The 24,274-nt window shown below is 43.6% G+C and overlaps 1 protein-coding gene across 16 annotated transcripts in view; it reads right to left on the reverse strand.

Moving 5' to 3' along the window:
- LOC112235427 (regulating synaptic membrane exocytosis protein 1-like) overlaps positions 1–24,274 on the reverse strand; it is a 64,451-nt gene that overhangs the window by 14,059 nt on the left and 26,118 nt on the right. For 8 of the 16 annotated variants that reach the window (XM_042310686.1, XM_042310697.1, XM_042310683.1 and 5 more), the window contains 14 exons: positions 23,053–23,183; positions 22,597–22,768; positions 21,878–22,031; positions 21,452–21,511; positions 20,268–20,421; positions 16,391–16,504; positions 15,699–15,761; positions 12,993–13,082; positions 9,374–9,451; positions 8,753–8,821; positions 4,163–4,276; positions 3,770–3,873; positions 2,836–2,939; positions 1,708–1,868 (listed from right to left, as the gene is read on the reverse strand). In XM_042310686.1, coding sequence (XP_042166620.1) covers positions 1,708–1,868; positions 2,836–2,939; positions 3,770–3,873; positions 4,163–4,276; positions 8,753–8,821; positions 9,374–9,451; positions 12,993–13,082; positions 15,699–15,761; positions 16,391–16,504; positions 20,268–20,421; positions 21,452–21,511; positions 21,878–22,031; positions 22,597–22,768; positions 23,053–23,183 — 1,568 coding nt within the window. Of the gene's footprint in view, positions 1–1,271; positions 1,660–1,707; positions 1,869–2,835; positions 2,940–3,769; positions 3,874–4,162; positions 4,277–8,752; positions 8,822–9,373; positions 9,452–12,992; positions 13,083–15,698; positions 15,762–16,390; positions 16,505–20,267; positions 20,422–21,451; positions 21,512–21,877; positions 22,032–22,596; positions 22,769–23,052; positions 23,184–24,274 lie in introns of those variants that run through there. The other 8 variants (XM_042310685.1, XM_042310689.1, XM_042310690.1 and 5 more) reach the window with 8 other exon arrangements.

The raw sequence follows: 24,274 nt of genomic DNA on the forward strand, positions 1-24,274 counted from the left end.
ACACACACGCACACATGGATTTTGTGTTGTAGATATGTGGTAGTAGAGTAGGGGCCTGATGGCACACACTTAATATGCTGTGAAATCTGTTGTGAATGTATTGTAATGTTTTTAAAATTGTATAACTGCCTTCATTTTGCTGGACCCCAGGAAGAGTAGCTGCTGCCTTAACCAGTCTTCAATATACTGTATGAATCCAATATCTCTTATTGGGTACTTTCAAACTGACCTGGAGCCAGTCTGCAGCAATCTGAGCAACCAGCGAACAACCCACCACATTCCATTCTCTCTGAGGTGCACAATAGCCATGATCTATCTCTTAGAACATATGTCAAAGGCCTTGGGCCTACTGTTTTATAACCACTCTGTTTGGATTGACACTCACACGCACGCACGCACACACACACACATGCACACGCATGCACGCACACACACACATGCACACGCACGCACACACACGCACGCACGCACACACGTACACACAGACTTCAAAACATTAGGCTGTTAATAAGGGCCTGCCCAGGAGAAGCTCAGGGGATTGGGTCATTTGTCCGTGTCAGCAGGCAGGCTGTGGTGGACTGGACTGGTCAGCCGTAGGGACGTTAGGGTTGTGCGGGGAGGGAAGTTATGGGTGGGGTTATGTGAGTGAGTCCGTTGGGGTTATAGGACTATGGGATGGTTGGCTAAGAAAGTATAATAAGACTGTGGTGGGTTTTAGGACACAATTTTTTTACATGTAAGGCAGGTGGGTTTTAGGGGACACTAGTTTTTACAAGTAAGGCTGGTGGGTTTTAGGGGACACTAGTTTTTACAAGTAAGGCTGGTGGGTTTTAGGGGACACTAGTTTGTACATGTAAAGCAGGGGTGTCAAACTCATTCAACGGAGGGCCGACTGCAGCAGGTTTTTGGTCTTTCACTTCAATTAAGACCTAGACAACCAGGTGAGAGGAGTTCCTTACTAATTAGTGACCTTTATCCATCAATCAAGTACAAGGGTGGAGCGAAAACCTGTAGACACTCGGCCATCCTTGGAATGAGTTTGACACGTGATGTATAGCCAGGTAGGTTTGAGGGGACACTAGGTGACAGTTACAGTAGGTGGTTGAGGCTGTTTACAGGTCACAACAGGAGCAATAGGGATACGGGGACCATGGTTAGTGGGTACACAGCGATTATGTGAGGTCCCTAAAATATGGGCCCTTGTCTGCCATGGCCCATTGTAGGTCCCTCCATCCCGTGACGGAGCGAGAGACCTTTTCTCTTTTCTTTACCTGGCGTCTTTGGGGTCCCCAGACACAGTGTGTCTCCTCCTCTTCAGCTCTTGAGAGAACCGTCTCTTCCCTGCTGCCCTCATCCTCTCCTGCTCTCCATTCATCCCCCACGAGATCCTCCTCTCCTTCTTCTCTTCCTCTAAAGACTTGGACCTGTGTCCATTCATTTTGGGTTTCCCCACCGTGTGTGTTTGTGTGTGTGCAATACAAGTATTCAGAGTGAAACACGATCATGCAAAAAGATTGAAATGTGCACCCATTAGCATGCAGAAAAAAGACAGACGAAAGGAACACAGACTGGTAAAAGAACGAGCATGCACGACTGACAGAAGAACAAACTCCACAATGTGCTTTTGATTTCTTCAATATCTTCAATTGGTTCTTGATGCCCAATTACCTTGTAAATGATCTTGTAAGAAATTAGCGGGGTACCGACCTGAGCCGCCCGCGCGGGCGTTCTGATTGGATGGACATGTAGGAGGTGCTGCTGAGGCGTGAGGCACTGCTGGCGCGGGATAGGGCCGACGCGTCACTCATGTCGCTGTCTGACGAGCGGGCCGACACGTTGTCAGAGCTCCGCCGCTGATCCGCATACATCTGAAGGAGGTGAGAGAGGAGAGAGGAAGACTCCGAATATGTATTAAATGGTTCAATTATTCACTCCTATAATAGTTACTGTACATACAGTAGGTCCAATAAAATACTGGTGTCTAGCTGAGGTTTAGGTGTAGATCTGCTCCCCGACAGTGGTGGAAAAACTACCCAATTGTCATACTTGAGTAAAAGTAAAGATACCTTAATAGAAAAGGACTCAAGTAAAAGTGAAAGTCACCCAGTAAAATACTACTTGAGTAAAAGTCTAAAAGTATTTGGTTTTAATTATACTTAAGTCTCAAAAGTAAAAGTAATTGCTAAAATATACTTAAGTATTGAAAGTAAAAGTAAAAGTAGAATTTCAAAGACCAGAAGGCACTATGTTCTTGTTTTTTATTTACGGATAGCCAGGAACACACTCCAACATTCAGGCAGGTTTACAAATTAAGCATTTGTGTTTTGTGAGTCCGCCAGATCAGAGGCAATAGGGATGACCAGGGATGTTCTCTTGATAAGTGCATGAACTTGACCATTTTCCTGTCCTGCTAAGCATTCAAAATGTAACGAGTACTTTTGGGTTTCAGCGAAAATGTATGGAGTAAAAAGTAGATTATTTTCTTTAGAAATGTAGTGAATTAAAAGTAAAAGTTGTCAAAAATATAAATAGTAAAGTAAAATACAGATACCCCCCAAAACTACTTAAGTAGTACTTTCAAGTATTTTTACTTTAGTACTTTACACCACTGCTCCTCAATACCCAAAGTGGCATCTATGTTGAAACTGACAATGAAAAATTAATCAGCATGGAAAACTCTCCAACTTTTTATATGTGAAGGACAGTGGCCATCTTGAACGACAGTTAATATATTGTAGCTCCAGGTCTAGAACTATATAACTACAAAAGAGTTGTAATGTTAAGGTGGACCAGGAAATAGTGCCTGTCTTCCAGCAGAGATGCAACAGTACTGACCTCTCGTTTGGTCTTGAGGTTCGTCTCGGGGTCATGGGAGCCTGAAGGCCGGTAGGAATGTACTTTCATGTTCATCTGTCTGGCTCGCTCCTCTACTGCTAGAGCTGGGAGGAAATGACTTCATTCATGAATACAGTAATAATACAGTAAATTACACAAGAAACACACAACCTAACCTCTCAGGTGAATGACAGTGAAGGTGAACGATATAGGGTGAAGTTGTTCCTAGACGCTGATCTTGGGTCAGTTTTACATTTCCCCTACTTATGTTTAAGGTTAGGATTTGGGGAAGGGAAATCTGATCCTAGATCTGTACCTAGTTTAAACTTCACCCGGGAACAAGGTGAACAGAGGAAGCAGGAGGTGATTGGAGGTATTAGACAACTGTGCTGTACTCTTAGTGTCATTGCTCTATTTGGACACTAGGAGGCGCATGCTGTGCATCACTTTCATTAGATGTCATGTACGGAATACTACAGAGTGCACAGAGGGTCATAATTGTTGGGGGATATAAAGAGGGAAAAGGCAAATCACATCTACTGGATAGAAAGGGTCTAAAATCTAAAACATAACATAAAGTTGGGTCAGATACAGTCGTGCCATATAATTACCTTTTTCATTAGGTTTACTAGCAGCAACAGGTTTATTATCTACAGGTATATTGTCTTCATGTACATGGAGGTAGAAGAGAATGAGGAATGTGAGGAAGAATACTCAGACAAAATGGTTTTGAATGGTCGGAGTTATGATTTCATACACTCAGTTGTAGTAAAAGACACATCACGACACGCACAGCCAGCCAGCCACAGCCACAGCCACAGACAGAGACAGAGACAGAGACAGCCACAGACAGAGACAGAGATAGAGACAGAGATAGAGACAGAGACACAGACACAGACACACACACACGCACACACACTCCTTGACAACCTACCTTGCTCTACACTGCTGCTTCTGGCAGGAACCTGTGGCAGCTGTCTGCCCCTGCGACCTGACTGGGGAGTCCCCGTAGGAGGGGAAGGGCTGTGGGTGTGTGTTCTGAGAGAGAGAGACAAGAGACAGAAAAAGAGAGAAAAGGAGAAAGAGAAATGAAATACAAGTGAATGAGTTCACTTCCTCCACAGTAGGCCCATTCCAGCATATATAAAACCCAGGGTGGCTATATCCTTGACCATACACAAGAGGGAACCAATAGGATTGGTTTACTGCTCCCACAATCAATCCGAGCAGCAGGACAGTGGGTATAGGGAGCACAGAGGTCAAAACGGGACAAAGGGGTACAACAAGGAGGTGCTAAGGGGGTATATTTTAGGGCACCAGCATGCACCTGTCCTGTCGTGGTGAGTTAGGGGCAGATCCCCCCAGGGGTGTCTGGTTAAAGGGGCGCAGCGGTCCCCCTCTCCCCCTACTGCCCCTCAGTATAGAGGTGGGCTGGATACGACTGGCATCAACAGGCCACGTGGAAAGAAAAGAACAAACAAACGAAAGAAAGCTAAATGATATAAATGGTAAAGAATGTAAATCATATTCAACATAATGAAGGACCTTATGGCCCACAATGTAAATCATATACAACATAATGAAGGACCTTATGGCCCACAATGTAAATCATATACAACATAATGAAGGACCTTATGGCCCACAATGTAAATCATATTCAACATAATGAAGGACCTTATGGCCCACAATGTAAATCATATACAACATAATGAAGGACCTTATGGCCCACAATGTAAATCAGATTCAACATAATGAAGGACCTTATGGCCCACAATGTAAATCATATACAAACATAATGAAGGACCTTATGGCCCACAATGTAAATCATATTCAACATAATGAAGGACCTTATGGCCCACAATGTAAATCATATACAACATAATGAAGGACCTTATGGCCCACAATGTAAATCATATACAACATAATGAAGGACCTTATGGCCCACAATGTAAATCATATACAACATAATGAAGGACCTTATGGCCCACAATGTAAATCATATTCAACATAATGAAGGACCTTATGGCCCACAATGTAAATCATATACAACATAATGAAGGACCTTATGGCCCACAATGTAAATCAGATTCAACATAATGAAGGACCTTATGGCCCACAATGTAAATCATATACAACATAATGAAGGACCTTATGGCCCACAATGTAAATCATATACAACATAATGAAGGACCTTATGGCCCACAATGTAAATCATATACAACATAATGAAGGACCTTATGGCCCACAATGTAAATCATATACAACATAAAGAAGGACCTTATGGCCCACAATGTAAATCAGATTCAACATAATGAAGGACCTTATGGCCCACAATGTAAATCATATACAACATAATGAAGGACCTTATGGCCCACAATGTAAATCATATACAACATAATGAAGGACCTTATGGCCCACAATGTAAATCAGATTCAACATAATGAAGGACCTTATGGCCCACAATGTAAATCATATACAACATAATGAAGGACCTTATGGCCCACAATGTAAATCATATACAACATAATGAAGGACCTTATGGCCCACAATGTAAATCATATACAACATAATGAAGGACCTTATGGCCCACAATGTAAATCAGATTCAACATAATGAAGGACCTTATGGCCCACAATGTAAATCATATACAACATAATGAAGGACCTTATGGCCCACAATGTAAATCATATACAACATAATGAAGGACCTTATGGCCCACAATGTAAATCAGATTCAACATAATGAAGGACCTTATGGCCCACAATGTAAATCATATACAACATAATGAAGGACCTTATGGCCCACAATGTAAATCAGATTCAACATAATGAAGGACCTTATGGCCCACAATGTAAATCATATACAACATAATGAAGGACCTTATGGCCCACAATGTAAATCAGATTCAACATAATGAAGGACCTTATGGCCCACAATGTAAATCATATACAACATAATGAAGGACCTTATGGCCCAAATGTAAATCATATACAACATAATGAAGGACCTTATGGCCCACAATGTAAATCATATACAACATAATGAAGGACCTTATGGCCCACAATGTAAATCAGATTCAACATAATGAAGGACCTTATGGCCCACAATGTAAATCATATACAACATAATGAAGGACCTTATGGCCCACAATGTAAATCAGATTCAACATAATGAAGGACCTTATGGCCCACAATGTAAATCAGATTCAACATAATGAAGGACCTTATGGCCCACAATGTAAATCATATACAACATAATGAAGGACCTTATGGCCCACAATGTAAATCATATTCAACATAATGAAGGACCTTATGGCCCACAATGTAAATCATATACAACATAATGAAGGACCTTATGGCCCACAATGTAAATCATATACAACATAATGAAGGACCTTATGGCCCACAATGTAAATCATATACAACATAATGAAGGACCTTATGGCCCACAATGTAAATCATATACAACATAATGAAGGACCTTATGGCCCACAATGTAAATCATATACAACATAATGAAGGACCTTATGGCCCACAATGTAAATCATATACAACATAATGAAGGACCTTATGGCCCACAATGTAAATCATATTCAACATAATGAAGGACCTTATGGCCCACAATGTAAATCATATACAACATAATGAAGGACCTTATGGCCCACAATGTAAATCATATTCAACATAATGAAGGACCTTATGGCCCACAATGTAAATCAGATTCAACATAATGAAGGACCTTATGGCCCACAATGTAAATCAGATTCAACATAATGAAGGACCTTATGGCCCACAATGTAAATCATATACAACATAATGAAGGACCTTATGGCCCACAATGTAAATCATATTCAACATAATGAAGGACCTTATGGCCCACAATGTAAATCATATTCAACATAATGAAGGACCTTATGGCCCACAATGTAAATCATATTCAACATAATGAAGGACCTTATGGCCCACAATGTAAATCATATACAACATAATGAAGGACCTTATGGCCCACAATGTAAATCATATACAACATAATGAAGGACCTTATGGCCCACAATGTAAATCAATTCAACATAATGAAGGACCTTATGGCCCACAATGTAAATCATATTCAACATAATGAAGGACCTTATGGCCCACAATGTAAATCAGATTCAACATAATGAAGGACCTTATGGCCCACAATGTAAATCATATTCAACATAATGAAGGACCTTATGGCCCACAATGTAAATCATATTCAACATAATGAAGGACCTTATGGCCCACAATGTAAATCATATACAACATAATGAAGGACCTTATGGCCCACAATGTAAATCAGATTCAACATAATGAAGGACCTTATGGCCCACAATGTAAATCAGATTCAACATAATGAAGGACCTTATGGCCCACAATGTAAATCAGATTCAACATAATGAAGGACCTTATGGCCCACAATGTAAATCAGATTCAACATAATGAAGGACCTTATGGCCCACAATGTAAATCATATACAAATGAAGGACATAATGAAGGACCTTATGGCCCACAATGTAAATCATATACAACATAATGAAGGACCTTATGGCCCACAATGTAAATCATATACAACATAATGAAGGACCTTATGGCCCACAATGTAAATCATATACAACATAATGAAGGACCTTATGGCCCACAATGTAAATCAGATTCAACATAATGAAGGACCTTATGGCCCACAATGTAAATCATATACAACATAATGAAGGACCTTATGGCCCACAATGTAAATCATATACAACATAATGAAGGACCTTATGGCCCACAATGTAAATCATATTCAACATAATGAAGGACCTTATGGCCCACAATGTAAATCAGATTCAACATAATGAAGGACCTTATGGCCCACAATGTAAATCATATACAACATAATGAAGGACCTTATGGCCCACAATGTAAATCATATACAACATAATGAAGGACCTTATGGCCCACAATGTAAATCATATACAACATAATGAAGGACCTTATGGCCCACAATGTAAATCATATACAACATAATGAAGGACCTTATGGCCCACAATGTAAATCATATACAACATAATGAAGGACCTTATGGCCCACAATGTAAATCATATACAACATAATGAAGGACCTTATGGCCCACAATGTAAATCATATACAACATAATGAAGGACCTTATGGCCCACAATGTAAATCATATACAACATAATGAAGGACCTTATGGCCCACAATGTAAATCATATACAACATAATGAAGGACCTTATGGCCCACAATGTAAATCATATACAACATAATGAAGGACCTTATGGCCCACAATGTAAATCATATTAATGAAGGACCGTATGGCAATATTCATAAAGAAGGACCTTATGGCCCACAATATAAATCATATACAACATAATGAAGGACCTTATGGCCCACAATGTAAATCATATACAACATAATGAAGGACCTTATGGCCCACAATGTAAATCATATACAACATAATGAAGGACCTTATGGCCCACAATGTAAATCATATACAACATAATGAAGGACCTTATGGCCCACAATGTAAATCATATACAACATCATGAAATACCTTATGGCCCACAATGTAAATCATATACAACATCATGAAAGACCTTATGGCCCACAATGAACCAGAACACAACAAATGAAGGACATAACAATTCAAGAAAACACAGAACTAGGGCTATGGGTCTACTGACAGTACATCTTAACAACGCTCATTTAGAAAAGGTTTTGCTGTGCTGCTAAATTGCATTCACAACAATGGCACAATTTGTAACAATTCAGATTGACATCAGACGTCAACACATTCTAGATTTGAAGAGCAACGATCTCCATCCAGATAGAGGACAGGATGAATGGGGGTGTATGAGAGAGGGATGGGGTGAATGAATGAATGAAAGAATGACCTTACCTGTCAGCCTCCAGGCCTTTCTTGCTGTTACCTCTCTGACTGTCAGGTCTGCCCAAGCTCCCTGACTGCCTGTGACGTGGAGGACATGAGAAGAAGACAAAATGGAGGATGGGTAACCCAATGGAGAAACAAAACTAAAGACGGATCTTTAATGCGTGGTCGGCTGGTGTTTTATTTAAAATAAAAGACGCGATTTGGCTGAAATGATTTTGCTTAAAAAAAATGTTGATGCAACATGTTAGACGACTATGTTGCACTACTACATTGCTTGCTACTAACTGTTCAGAACAGAAACATCACAACACCATGACAACAGAGCACGTGGAAGTCAGATGTGTAGCAGAGGAAGCAGGAAGTCAGGTGCAGGTCTGTAAGATGAAGCAGCAAGAGGAGCAGTAACTGCAGCGTTACAACAACCCACCAGCTTACACTGTAATCTAGAACATCTAGGAAAGCTACAAAGTGCAGGGTTAGGGTCAGGTTTAGGACAGGGCTAGCGCAAGGGTTTGGCTTATGGTTAGAGGAAAACTATAGTAGCCACGCAGTGCTAAGCAAGTACAGTAGCAGGACTGCAGCTTGGGTCCTGGGAGGTAAGGGTAGGGCTAGGTCGGCACCCAGTACCTTTCTTCCTCTGGAGAGGCCTGCTCTACTAAAATCCTGGGGCCTGTGGGCTGTCTGCGGGGCAGAGAGTTGGAGCATCTTGAGGTGTGGTGGGGGGAAGCATCCCCCAGGTGGGGAAACAGGGAGAGGGACACAGTGAGTGGAGGGAGGGCTGGGTTAGTTTAGAACGAGATAAAAGCATTGGGATTCCCTGGCAACTAGAATGCCTCTGCTGGCCAAAACACTCAGCGACAGTAGGTGTGAATTATTGTGCAGGTCAATGTGAAAGAGCTGTTATTTGTAGTCACTGTGTTGCCAGCACCTCTCAATATACACTGAGGAGCTAGTGGTGAAAAATTGATAGATAGCATGCATGACAAGAACGGGTGAAGTGATATTGAATCTTTGTTGATTCAACATATTGGTATACTCTGGGAAAATAGAACACTCAAATTATTGTTTTTTTTACAGTATTTGAGAGAATAAAGAAATGTTCAACTACTAAAGAAACATTGTAAACCCAGAAAAGGAGGTGCAGTAGGTTATCTCCTATAGAGGAGGATGGTGTGTGTACCTGTCTTTATCAGGAGAGTGGATGCTGGTGTGTGTGTACCTGTCTTTATCAGGAGAGTGGAGGTTGGTGTGTGTGTACCTGTCTCTATCAGGAGAGTGGAGGTTGGTGTGTGTGTACCTGTCTTTATCAGGAGAGTGGATGCTGGTGTGTGTGTACCTGTCTTTATCAGGAGAGTGGAGGTTGGTGTGTGTGTACCTGTCTCTATCAGGAGAGTGGATGCTGGTGTGTGTGTACCTGTCTTTATCAGGAGAGTGGAGGTTGGTGTGTGTGTACCTGTCTCTATCAGGAGAGTGGAGGTTGGTGTGTGTGTACCTGTCTCTATCAGGAGAGTGGATGCTGGTGTGTGTGTACCTGTCTCTATCAGGAGAGTGGAGGTTGGTGTGTGTGTACCTGTCTCTATCAGGAGAGTGGATGCTGGTGTGTGTGTACCTGTCTCTATCAGGAGAGTGGAGGTTGGTGTGTGTGTACCTGTCTCTATCAGGAGAGTGGAGGTTGGTGTGTGTGTACCTGTCTCTATAAGGAGAGTGGAGGTTGGTGTGTGTGTACCTGTCTCTATCAGGAGAGTGGAGGTTGGTGTGTGTGTACCTGTCTCTATAAGGAGAGTGGAGGTTGGTGTGTGTGTACCTGTCTTTATCAGGAAAGTGGAGGTTGGTGTGTGTGTACCTGTCTCTATCAGGAGTGTGGAGATGGGTGTGTGTGTACCTGTCTCTATCAGGAGAGTGGAGGTTGGTGTGTGTATACCTGTCTCTATCAGGAGAGTGGAGGTTGGTGTGTGTGTACCTGTCTCTATCAGGAGAGTGGAGATTGGTGTGTGTGTACCTGTCTCTATAAGGAGAGTGGAGGTTGGTGTGTGTGTACCTGTCTCTATCAGGAGTGTGGAGGTGGGTGTGTGTGTACCTGTCTCTATCAGGAGAGTGGAGGTTGGTGTGTGTATACCTGTCTCTATCAGGAGAGTGGAGGTTGGTGTGTGTGTGTACCTGTCTCTATCAGGAGAGTGGATGCTGGTGTGTGTGTACCTGTCTCTATCAGGAGAGTGGGTGCTGGTGTGTGTGTACCTGTCTCTATCAGGAGAGTGGAGGTTGGTGTGTGTGTACCTGTCTCTATCAGGAGTGTGGAGGTGGGTGCGTGTGTACCTGTCTCTATCAGGAGAGTGGAGGTTGGTGTGTGTATACCTATCTCTATCAGGAGAGTGGAGGTTGGTGTGTGTGTACCTGTCTCTATAAGGAGAGTGGAGGTTGGTGTGTGTGTACCTGTCTCTATCAGGAGAGTGGAGGTGTGTGTGTGTGTGTACCTGTCTCTATCAGGAGTGTGGAGGTGGGTGTGTGTGTACCTGTCTCTATCAGGAGAGTGGAGGTTGGTGTGTGTATACCTGTCTCTATCAGGAGAGTGGAGGTTGGTGTGTGTGTGTACCTGTCTCTATCAGGAGAGTGGATGCTGGTGTGTGTGTACCTGTCTCTATCAGGAGTGTGGAGGTGGGTGTGTGTGTACCTGTCTCTATCAGGAGAGTGGAGGTTGGTGTGTGTATACCTGTCTCTATCAGGAGAGTGGAGGTTGGTGTGTGTGTACCTGTCTCTATCAGGAGAGTGGAGGTGTGTGTGTGTGTGTACCTGTCTCTATCAGGAGTGTGGAGGTGGGTGTGTGTGTACCTGTCTCTATCAGGAGAGTGGAGGTTGGTGTGTGTATACCTGTCTCTATCAGGAGAGTGGAGGTTGGTGTGTGTGTGTACCTGTCTCTATCAGGAGAGTGGATGCTGGTGTGTGTGTACCTGTCTCTATCAGGAGTGTGGAGGTGGGTGTGTGTGTACCTGTCTCTATCAGGAGAGTGGAGGTTGGTGTGTGTATACCTGTCTCTATCAGGAGAGTGGAGGTTGGTGTGTGTGTACCTGTCTCTATAAGGAGAGTGGAGGTTGGTGTGTGTGTACCTGTCTCTATCAGGAGAGTGGAGGTGTGTGTGTGTGTGTACCTGTCTCTATCAGGAGTGTGGAGGTGGGTGTGTGTGTACCTGTCTCTATCAGGAGAGTGGAGGTTGGTGTGTGTATACCTGTCTCTATCAGGAGAGTGGAGGTTGGTGTGTGTGTGTACCTGTCTCTCTCAGGAGAGTGGATGCTGGTGTGTGTGTACCTGTCTCTATCAGGAGAGTGGATGCTGGTGTGTGTGTACCTGTCTCTATCAGGAGAGTGGAGGTTGGTGTGTGTGTACCTGTCTATATCAGGAGAGTGGATGCTGGTGTGTGTACCTGTCTCTATCAGGAGAGTGGAGGTTGGTGTGTGTGTACCTGTCTCTATCAGGAGAGTGGAGGTGTGTGTGTGTGTGTGTGTACCTGTCTCTATCAGGAGTGTGGAGGTGGGTGTGTGTGTACCTGTCTCTATCAGGAGAGTGGAGGTTGGTGTGTGTATACCTGTCTCTATCAGGAGAGTGGAGGTTGGTGTGTGTGTGTACCTGTCTCTATCAGGAGAGTGGATGCTGGTGTGTGTGTACCTGTCTCTATCAGGAGAGTGGGTGCTGGTGTGTGTGTACCTGTCTCTATCAGGAGTGTGGAGGTGGGTGTGTGTGTACCTGTCTCTATCAGGAGAGTGGAGGTTGGTGTGTGTATACCTGTCTCTATCAGGAGAGTGGAGGTTGGTGTGTGTGTACCTGTCTCTATAAGGAGAGTGGAGGTTGGTGTGTGTGTACCTGTCTCTATCAGGAGAGTGGAGGTGTGTGTGTGTGTGTACCTGTCTCTATCAGGAGTGTGGAGGTGGGTGTGTGTGTACCTGTCTCTATCAGGAGAGTGGAGGTTGGTGTGTGTATACCTGTCTCTATCAGGAGAGTGGAGGTTGGTGTGTGTGTGTACCTGTCTCTATCAGGAGAGTGGATGCTGGTGTGTGTGTACCTGTCTCTATCAGGAGAGTGGATGCTGGTGTGTGTGTACCTGTCTCTATCAGGAGAGTGGAGGTTGGTGTGTGTGTACCTGTCTATATCAGGAGAGTGGATGCTGGTGTGTGTACCTGTCTCTATCAGGAGAGTGGAGGTTGGTGTGTGTGTGTACCTGTCTCTATCAGGAGAGTGGATGCTGGTGTGTGTGTACCTGTCTTTATCAGGAGAGTGGAGGTTGGTGTCAGGTCTGAGGCAGGTGGTGCTGGCACTCCTCACCCGGTCCAGACTGGGCTGCAGATCACTACAGTAGCACAGAGGGAAGAGAAGGAAGGGAAAAGAGGAAGAGCGGCGGGACGGAGTGAAAGGAAGAGTGCAAGACAGAGAGAAGGAATGGTAGAGTGAGAAAAAACAAAGAAAGAGAGAGAGAATCGAGGGAAATAAAGAGTCCAAGACAGAAGGAAGGAATTGCAAATAGAGGTGGGAGGGGGAAACGAGAAACAGAAAGAAAAGAAGGAACAAACATTAGATACAACTTATAAGGGGGTTGTAAACCTCCATTCATTACAATAGTGGTCCTTTGCGGCCATACTGTACAGTCAGTCCACCTGATGGGAAGGTTGGAGCGTTGCCATGGGAACTTGCTCTTGGTGGAAGAGGAGAGTGGACTGGGTGAGATTTGCGTGAGCAGACATACTACAGCACAAATACTCTATCACACACACACAATCTCTTTCTCTCTCCCCTCTCTCTGGCAGGGAGCCTACTACAGCCGAGGACCTTGCCATTTCTCATGTCATGGTCTTTGTTGGAACCATGGACGTCAACACAACACTGTAAAAGATGCTGTGTCCAACTGGCATCACATGCCTCACATGACACAGAGCCCCAATGTATGCTATGGGTTGCAGTGTGCCAATAAGGACTTAGTTGTTTGCTGTTTAATACAGTCAACCCTGTTGTGTGTCCTGTGGTCTTCCACAAGTTGAGGTTAAGGATGAGCATTCGATCCCTCACGAAGGGATGGACGGTGGAGTGCAAAGGCAGGCCTGTTGGGCGGTGGGAGAGGATCACCCGTGGGGTCGGGGGTGGAGAGGTGAAGTCCGTTGGGGGTGGAAGGGCAGAGGACGAAGGGAGCGAGTAGAGCGTCTGTCCGGGGTAATGGGTTTCTTACCTAACGGTGACCTCATCAGTGAACCTGAGCACACGGTGCGTGAGGACGCTACGGGAGGCGGGACCGCCACCTCCCTGATGCCCCCGGTGAGGCTTGCTCTTTAGGCATGCAGGGAGGGTGTTGCTACACGCGTGTGAATCCGTGGTAGATGGTATAGACGCATGCAAGAAAGGAAAGAAAACCTAGATTTGACATGCATGCCAAAGGAAGGAGAGGCCAAATAATGAACCATGATAAAGACGTACAAGGAAACCCAACAGTGACACTGAAGTCAACAAACAAACCATATAAAAACAGCAACGCAATAAAAACGTCAGATGGACATCCCTGGAGCTTGAGGCACGGAGGAGGAATATCCAGGTTTGACACCAGAATATCACATCTACTCCATCCTAATCCCCATTCTCAGTATTTCCTCTCCCCAACTACTCTGTAGTGATGGGGGATTGTCTGATGGAGGCCCAAGACATAGACGACAACAGAGGACACGGTGAAAGTAGGGATTGGGCATTGTCCTGCCGCCCATTATATGTATGGAGATGAAATGTAATGCTGATTATATAAGTCCATCTAAACCGATTTTAAGGTGCACATGTCAAAGCATTATAGCATGGGGAAACCAAGCATGTAATATATCTACTGTGTATAGGACAGTACATAGGATGATAGTATTCAAATAGACAGTGAAGTACTACTATAGTACTACTGTAACAGATCTGGTCCAGGGTATTCATATTATGATCAATAATAATTTGGTGGACGCTTATATTTGTCCAATTGGAAATGTGTTTTTTGCATATCCCAACTCCCCCTGAGACACCCTCGGAGAGTGGTACCACATCGATTCAGAAAAGCTCTGTTAGGAGTCGGGGTGGGGAATCAATTACGTTGAGAGAACGTTGATACAACATCATAAGCCACAAAATGCCAACGATGAGTTGAGTTCAGGTTTTGGGGAAGAGAAAAGGGAAAGAGAGCAGGGTTTTCTTATTCTACTCTCTTACCTGTATATGTCCTTGTTTATACCATTGACTAATAGGGGCATTTTGGGTGGTAGTGTATTGCTGGACCTAGCTACGCCCCTGTGTAGTTATTTGAGTGTAGACCGTGCATTGATTGAGAGGAGAAGAAAAACAGAAGAGGGGAAAAAAACAATACAATTGTATAAATAAAACATCCAGGCAAAAATAACATTAATCTGCTATAGATAAAATGTTCAGACAAAAATGTCATTCACCAAGAGAGATTTTCATACTATTCTGAGGTCAACGATAGAGCTATTCTGGAATCTATGATAATCTGTTTGAAACCAACATAAACTCAATGTTTTTATGGTGTCATGGAGAGTGTGTGGTACTACGTTTGACCTCTCGGGTGAAAAAACATGTCCCTTTGTGTCTGGAACGAATTCATCGATATTCTAAAACAGGATCAAGCTGAACACATTACAAAGACGACTTTCACATTGTCCACCTTCTATGCAGGTAGACACAAAAAGCGAACATTGATGCAGCACATGGAATAGGAACACATCACATTGAACAAAAACATTGGTACGTGATACATGACATACACTCTCTATATCACAACCATAGACTGTAGTATCACTGACCGAGTTAACATGGCGCTGTTGACATTGAATGACAATGCAATGAATGATGGGTAATACAGTAGAAGAAAGATGATGGGTAGAGGGACGATAACAGTAACGTCTCTGGCTTTTTGGTTGTTGTTGTTTTTGTTTACCTGTTTGTGTGCAGGCACTCGGCACTCCCGCCTCGGATAGACCTGTGCATCTCGAGGACCTCACTGTGATTGCCATGGCGATGGGTGAACCGAACAACCAGTCAAAAACAACAACGTAAGAGGATGGTCAAATCAGACAAAGCCGCTCATGAGAAATGAATGAGAAGAAATCATGAAATCATAATTTTGATTCAGTATCAATAATAATAAATATGATATTAACCTTTTAGTAAGAGACTTTTGCATTAGACTGTTAGTCGTATTAGTAATTATTAGTATAGAACAGTACTAACGTAGCCTGCTATTCCACTTGTCCTTGGAGTATCCGACACTTTCAACCTCAAAAATTAAAAGCTGGTGGTCAACCTCTTTGAAATAATTGGGCATAAAGGAATACTGTACTTCTACAGGTACTTCATTGCAAATGAACAACATAAGGAGGAAACCATGTCGGCATCAACTCCTATATTGAACTCAAAGCTCTACTCAAATAAGATACACCAAAATATGTCCGTAAACAAACACTGGAACTGTATAACCTGCACACACTCTCTCCCTGCCATAAGTCACCAAACTATTCTCAGACCGGCTGTAAATCTTAAACTCTCTGATACCGTACCTACAGCATCTAACGTCTAACCTCCTCCCTAATAAACAAAGGCCACCAGCCACCACTGTCTGGGTGATGTTACCTGTCCTCAGAGTACTCGTAGTCCGAGTCCCCGGAGCGGTGCTCCCCGTGGGAGTCATGGTAACGAGAGGGGGAGCAGGAGTGGTGGCGGTTCTGATGTATCTCATCCAGACTCCTGATGGGGTAGGACATAGAGAGGAGTGTTACTGAGGTTTTGGTTATTGAGTGTTACTGTGATAACATTTCGCAAATAACGTTGGTTTTGTCATAGGGTGGACATAAAAGGTCATTGATTTGAGTCATAAGAGTGTGCTGAAGAGTCATCCCAGGGGTATGAATGAATGTGAATAATAGTGAAGACATGAAAACCTAGAAATAGCACATATGGAATCACGTAATAACCAAAAAAGTGTAAAACAAATCAAAATATACTTTACATTTTAGATTCTTCAAAGTAGCCACCCTTTGCCTTGATGACAGCTTTGCACACTCTTGGCATTCTCTCAACCAGCTTCATCAGGGAATGCTTTTCCAACAGTCTTGACGGAGTTCCCACATATGCTGAGCACTTGTTGGCTGCTTTTCTTCACTCTGTGGTCCAACTCATCCCAAACCATCTCAATTGGGTTGAGGTCAGGTGATTGTGGAGGCCAGGTCATCTGATGCAGCATTCTATCACTCTCTTTCTTGGTCAAATAGCCCTTACATAGCCTGGAGGTGTGTTGGGTCATTGTCCTGTTGAGAAACAAATGACAGTCCTACTAAGCGCAAACCAGATGGGATGGCGTATAAACCAGATGGTATCGCTGTAGAATGCTGTGGTAGCCATGCAGGTTAAGTGTGCCTTGAATTCTAAATGAATCACTGACAGTGTCACCAGCAAAGCACCCCCAAACCATCACACCTCCTCCATGCTTCACGTGGGAACCAAACAAGCGGCGATCATCCATTCACCAAGTTCAAACACGGCGGTTGGAACCAAAAATCTGATATTTGGACTCATCAGACCAAATGACAGATTTCCATCTGTCTAATGTCCATTACTAGTGTTTCTTGGCCCAAGCAAGTCCCTTCTTCTTATTGGTGTCCTTAAGTAGTGGATTCTTTGCAGCAATTCGACCATGAAGTCCTGATCCATGCAGTCTCCTCTGAACAGTTGATGTTGAGATGTTTCCGTTACTTGAACTCTGTGAAGCATTTATTTGAGCTGCAATTTCTGAGGCTGGTAACTCTAAAGAACTTATCCTCTGTAGCAGAGGTATCTCTGGGCCTTCTTTTCCTGTGGCAGTGCTCATGAGAGCCAGTTTCATCATAACGCTTGATGGTTTTTCCTGATTGAATGACCTTCATGTCTTACAGTAATGATGAACTGTCGTTTCTCTTTGCTTATTTGAGATGTTCTTGCCATAAGATGGACTTGGAATTTTACCAAATAGGGCTATTTTCTGTATACCACCCCTACCTTGTCACAACACAACTGATTGGCTCAAACGCATTTGTAAGGAAAGAAATTCCACAACATAACTTTTAACAAGGCACACCTGTTAATTTAAATGGATTCCAGGTGATTAACTCATTAAGCTGGTTGAGAGAATGCCAAGAGTGTGTAAAGCTGTCATCAAGGCAAAGGGTGGCTACTTTAAAGAATATTAAATGTAAAATGTATTTTGATTTGTTTAACACTTTTTTGGTTACTACATGATACCATGTGTTATTTCATAGTTTTGATGTCTTCACTATTATTCTACAATGTAGAAAATAGTATAAAGAAAAACCCTTGAATGAGTAGCTGTGTCCAAACTGGTACTGTATATATACAGTGCATTGCAAAAGTATTCACCCCCTTGGCATTTTTCCTATTTTGTTGCATTACAACCTGTAATTTAAATGTATTTTTATTTGGATTTCATGTAATGGACATACACAAAATAGTCCAAATTGGTGAAGTTAAAAAAATAACTTGTTTAAAAAAAAATGAAAAAAATTCTAAACAGAAAAGTGGTGCATGCATATGTATTCACCCCTTTGCTATGAAGCCCCTAAATAAGATCTGGTGAAACCAATTATCTTCAGAAGTCACATAATTAATTAAATCAAGTCCACATGTGTGCAATCTAAGTGTCACATGATCCACCAAGCAAGCGGCACCATGAATACCAAGGAGCTCTCCAAACAAGTAAGGGACAAGGTTGTGGAGAAGTACAGATCAGGGTTGGGTTATAAAAAAATATCCGAAACCTTTAACATCCCACGGAGCACCATTAAATACATTATTAAAAAATGGAAAGAATATGGCACCAGAACAATCCTGCCAGAAGAGGGCCACCCACCAAAACTCACAGACCAGGCAAGGAGGTTATTAATCAGAGAGGCAACAAAGAGACCAAAGATAACCATGAAGGAGCTGCAAAGCTCCACAGCGGAGATGGGAGTATCTGTCCATAGGACCACTTTAAGCCATACACTCCACAGAGCTGGGCTTTACAGAAGCATGGCCAGAGAAAAGCCATTGCTTAAAGAAAAAAATAAGGAAACACTGTTTGGTGTTCGCCAAAAGGCATGTGGGAGATTTCCCAAACATATGGAAGAAGGTACTCTGGTCAGATGAGACTAAAATGTAGCTTTTTGGCCATGGAGGAAAATGCTATATCTGGCACAAACTCAATACCTCCCATCACCCCGAGAACACCATCCTCACAGTGAAGCATGGTGGTTGCAGCATAATGCTGTGGGGATGTTTTTCATCGGCAGGGACTGGGAAACTGGTCAGAATTGAAGGAATGATGGATGGCGCTAAATACAGGGACGGAGGTTCCGTATTTCTTCCAGAAATATGAGACTGGGACGGAGGTTCACCTTCCAGCAGGACAATGACCCTAAGCATACTGCTAAAGCAACACTTGCAGGGTTTAATTAAGAATGAAGTAGTCATAGCCCAGACCTCAATCCAATTGAAAATCTGTCGTATTATTTAAAGATTGCTGTACACCAGCAGGAACCCATCCATCTTGAAGGAGCTGGAGCAGTTTTGCCTTGAAGAATGGGCAAAAATCCCAGTGGCTAGATGTGCCAAGCTTATAGAGACAAATCCCAAGAGACTTGCAGCTGTAATTGCTGCAAAAGGTGGCTCTACAAAGCATTGACTTTGGGGCGGTGAATAGTTATGCACGCTCAAGTCTTCTGTTTTCTGTTTGTTTCACAATAAAAAATATTTTGCATCTTCAAAGTGGTAGGCATGTTGTGTAAATCAAATGATACAAACCCCCCCCCAAAAAAATATATTTTAATTCCAGGTTTTTAGGCAACAAAATAGGAAAAATTTCAAGGCGGGTGAATACTTATACTTTCGCAAGGCAATGTATAGAGAGTAATGTATAAAGAGAGCGCGAGAAAAAGAGGGAGATTGAGAGAGAGAGAGAGAGAGAGAGAGAAAGAAAGAAAGAGAGAGCGAGAGAGAAAGAGAGAGAGAGAAAGAGAGAAGAAAGAAAGAGTGAGAGAGAGAGTGTGAGAGAGAAAGAGAGAAAGAGAGAGCGAGAGAGAAAGAGAGAGAGAGAAAGAGAGAAGAAAGAAAGAGTGAGAGAGACAGTGTGAGAGAGAAAGAGAGAAAGAGAGAAGAAAGAAAGAGTGAGAGAGAGAGTGTGAGAGAGAAAGAGAGAAGAAAGAAAGAGTGAGAGAGAAAGAGAGAGAGAGAGAGAGAGGGAGAGAGAGAGAGAGAGAGAGAGAGAGAGAGAAAGAGAGAGAGAAAGAAAGAAAGAAAGAAAGAAAGAAAGAAAGAAAGAAAGAAAGAAAGAAAGAAAGAAAGAAAGAAAGAAAGAAAGAAGAATGCAGATGTGTGTGGGTGTAGTCTCATCGAGAACCAGGCAGCGTGACAACAACGTGATTCCGATGTATGGCTACATAGTTTAGGTATATCTGTGTGATACAGAAACTGCAGCTACCTCTGCATGGGGACGTGTGCAGGGCGGGAGCGGGCCCTTGTTATGTCCTCGCGGTGAGGGGACACCGATCTGGAGCGGTGCTGGGCCAGTCTCTGCTGCTCTGGGACAGTCAGGGTGCTGTTCCTCTCCCTCTCCCTTGAGTTACGCTCTGCACCTACACACATACGGAGGAGGAATCAGCAGTCGTAGCATGTTACCTGCTGACAAAATGTGTCAGTGTTGAGCGCCGCCACTCAACATTCACTACGCCTTCTGGTGATCGCTTGGTTCCCCCAAAACTACAGAGATCATGCTGGTGCTCAGCTTCTATTAATACAGTCGCCCATAGTAGCTCTAGTCTAATCAAACCCATGCCACGTGAGGGAGCTGAGAGGACAAATGATACAGACTGCAAACTGTTGCACATCAGAGTGGGATATTTTACACTGGAAGATTTTTGGTTACATTTGAAGAGTTGCATTGGATAGTTACACCAGGTATTGAGCTAACTTGTGTACCGGACTGTTTCTGCATTGCACAAAGTTACCCCATTGCCAGCTTGCAACGGCATCTTGGCTAAAGGCAGAAACTGACTGGCACCCAGGCTAAGTTAGCCTTGTACCCTTTTTGAAATAGCCGAGCCAGAACAGCACAGTTCGTGTTGGCCCTATGGTGCGAATCAGGCACTGGTCTATACACCGTATCCTTATCTTGTGCGGAGTCACTACTACTACAGGCTCTACTACCAGACATGCAGGTGACAGCGTCAGTGGAATGGACAGCGACATCATGGCTCTATAGCTCCATGCACTCAGTGCTCCCAGTGGATCTGCTCTACAAGCTGCATTACTACAGTCCGGCAGAGGAGGAGAAAGGCTGTGTACAGTATCATGGAAGGAAACATACCATAATAGAATTGTAGTGATACCATAGTGTCGTTGTAGTATGCGTTGGTATTACAAAGGGCTGGTAGAAGTGCCCCTGCCTGTTTTAAATCAGAGTTAAATCCAAAGTGTGGGGTAAAACTGTTTCCCCCCCCCCGATGTAAAACATCTCTGAGGTTGTCAGTTGGGATCAAATGAAGTAGCCCATGGTTAGAGAGGCTGGGGTATGAGGGGAGCTGTAAAGTGGTCACACCTCTCTCCTCCAGTGCTGGACTCTCACTACTTGAAGCTGGGTAACAGTAACCATGCCCCCCCACCCACCTTCAGATACTACCGCTATACCTGTATCATCAAACTCTGTGTCAATGATGCGATGGGACCCTGCACAACGGTGGACAGACACACACACACACACACACAAGGTAGGGTTACACACACGCAGTAGGGTAGAGAGTTTACACACAGAAGGGTTGAGAATTTCCATGGCAGTTGCGATCGATCTCACACACACAGGAGACAAGTTCATAGGAAGTTCATCTTGTCATACTGTAGCAGCGAGAATCTATATGCCGAGGTCAGTGTCAATACATCACACACACACGCACGCACACACACACACACATAATGTATATACTGTACACACATACACACACAAACGCACGCACGCATGCATGCAAGCACAAACACTCTCGCGCTCTCACGCACACACGCACGCACACACACACACACACACAAACACACACTTACTCTGTAGTTTCTTGCTGGGGCTGTCGTGAGAGGCGTGTCTGCGCGGGAGGTAAGGGGATGGCTGGGGCAGAGGTAGAGAGGACACGTCGTGGGTCTGGAGTTTATACCAGTGAGGGACGTCGTCCAGCAGGGCAGTCTCCAGCTCTATCAGGATCTAGGAGTGAGAGGGAAGAGAGGGAAGAAGGAGGACGAGAGAAAGTCAGAGACATACAGAACAAGACAACGTCAGCATAGAGGACATGATGGCGTCCATCTGTGGTTCTCTGTGCGTGTTTGAGTTTGCAAGTGTGTGCGGATACGTGCAAATGAATGTGTGTGTGTTTTGTTTTCTGTGTATACTGTATGTTTATGAAGCGTAAATGAGCTTTTATTGTTTAAAGAAATGATCAACGATATCTTATCCAGAATGACTTACAGGGAGTGCATTTATCGTAAGATAGCCAGGTAAGACAACCACACATCACAGTCAAATATACAGGACACGAACATTCCATTACAGCTGACCAATGGGTATATAGCATTTTGCAAAACAGCAAAACATTCATACACATCTAAAATCTATGAAATAAAAATCTGAAAACAGTAATAATTTACACACAAATATAATATCTATGAATAAAAAATTAGAACATAAATAATTTACAGACACAAATGAAGATATAATTCACATGTACTATAAACAGTGTGTGTGTGTGTGTGTGTGTGTGTGTGTGTCTTACCTCTCCCAGGAAGTCACTCTCCTCCTCCTGTATTCTAGGTTGGTCCCAGACAGTGATCTCCAGCATGCGTTCTCTGAAGTCCCTGCGGTGGACGTGGGAGTACAGGAACGTCTGGTTCCACTTGGGCCCAGCGCTCTTCTTTACCGTCTTGGTCCTGCGCTTGCTCTTATCACTGGGAACATGACAGGGGAGAAGGCAGAGGAATGTTAGGAGAGGGGAGACGAACCTTAGAAGGAGAGTCAACGGAAGTCAGCGAGTCATGTATGTATCTGTCACATACTGTGCCCATATAAGGGTCTGTGACTCACTATGAGGATGGTGAAATATAACAGAAAACTATCAGTTCATGTACAGTGTTGAACCCCTGTACTGATAATATGCTTCAGTAATTACTGTGTGTTTACACAGGTATAAGACCAACTTCATGTTAACCCTAGTAATATGAGACCGGTTTACCTTCGGTCAGGGAGGAAGTACATCTTGACGTAGGGGTTCCTGGGTCGCCCGTCTGGTCGGGGGGGCAGGTCTATGGCTTGAAGGACGTTGACGTTCAGTTGATGGCCCACTTTGTCATACCACAGCTTTACCTAGGAACAACATCATGGGATTAGATGAATGTGACTGAATGAATCCGGTTAGAGTAGACCATTGGTTGTGGATTACACAGGACATTGTGAAAAGTGCAATATAGGCCATCTATCAATCTGTCTGGTTGGTTGTTCGTAAATCTGTCCATCCATCCACACATCCATGTATCCAGCCTCCCCAGTACAGTCCATTATAGTCCAGTACCGTCCCGTGTAGATTCAGTATAGTCCAGTACAGTCCATTATTGTCCAGTACCGTCCCGTGTAGATTCAGTATAGTACAGTACAGTCCATTATAGTCCAGTACCGTCCCGTGTAGATTCAGTATAGTCCAGTACAGTCCATTATAGTCCAGTACCGTACCGTGTAGATTCAGTACAGTACAGTACAGTCCAGTATAGATCCAGTATAGTCCAGTATAGTCCAGTATAGTACAGTCCAGTATAGTCCAGTACAGTCCAGTACAGTCCATTATAGTCCAGTACCGTCCCGTGTAGATTCAGTACAGTACAGTACAGTCCAGCATAGATCCAGTATAGTCCAGTATAGTCCAGTATAGTACAGTCCAGTATAGTCCAGTACAGTCCAGTACAGTCCATTATAGTCCAGTACCGTCCTGTGTAGATTCAGTACAGTACAGTACAGTCCAGTATAGATCCAGTATAGTCCAGTATAGTCCAGTATAGTACAGTCCAGTATAGTCCAGTACAGTCCAGTACAGTCCAGTATGGTCCTGTGTAGATCCAGTACAGTACAGTACAGTCCGGTACAGTCCAGTACAGTCCAGTACAGTCCAGTATAGTCCTGTGTAGATCCAGTATAGTCCAGTATAGTCCAGTATAGTCCCGTGTAGATCCAGTATAGTCCAGTACAGTCCGGTATAGTCCAGTACAGTCCAGTACAGTTCAGTACAGTCCAGTATAGTCCAGTATAGTCTTGTGTAGTCCAGTATAGTCCTGTGTAGTCCAGTACAGTCCAGTATAGATCCAGTACAGTGCAGTGTAGATCCAGTGTAGATCCAGTACAGTCCAGTACAGTCCAGTATAGTCCAGTGTAGATCCAGTACTGTCCAGTGTAGATCCAGTACAGTC

Source organism: Oncorhynchus tshawytscha, linkage group LG32, assembly GCF_018296145.1.
Source record: "Oncorhynchus tshawytscha isolate Ot180627B linkage group LG32, Otsh_v2.0, whole genome shotgun sequence".
Lineage (NCBI taxonomy): Eukaryota > Metazoa > Chordata > Actinopteri > Salmoniformes > Salmonidae > Oncorhynchus > Oncorhynchus tshawytscha.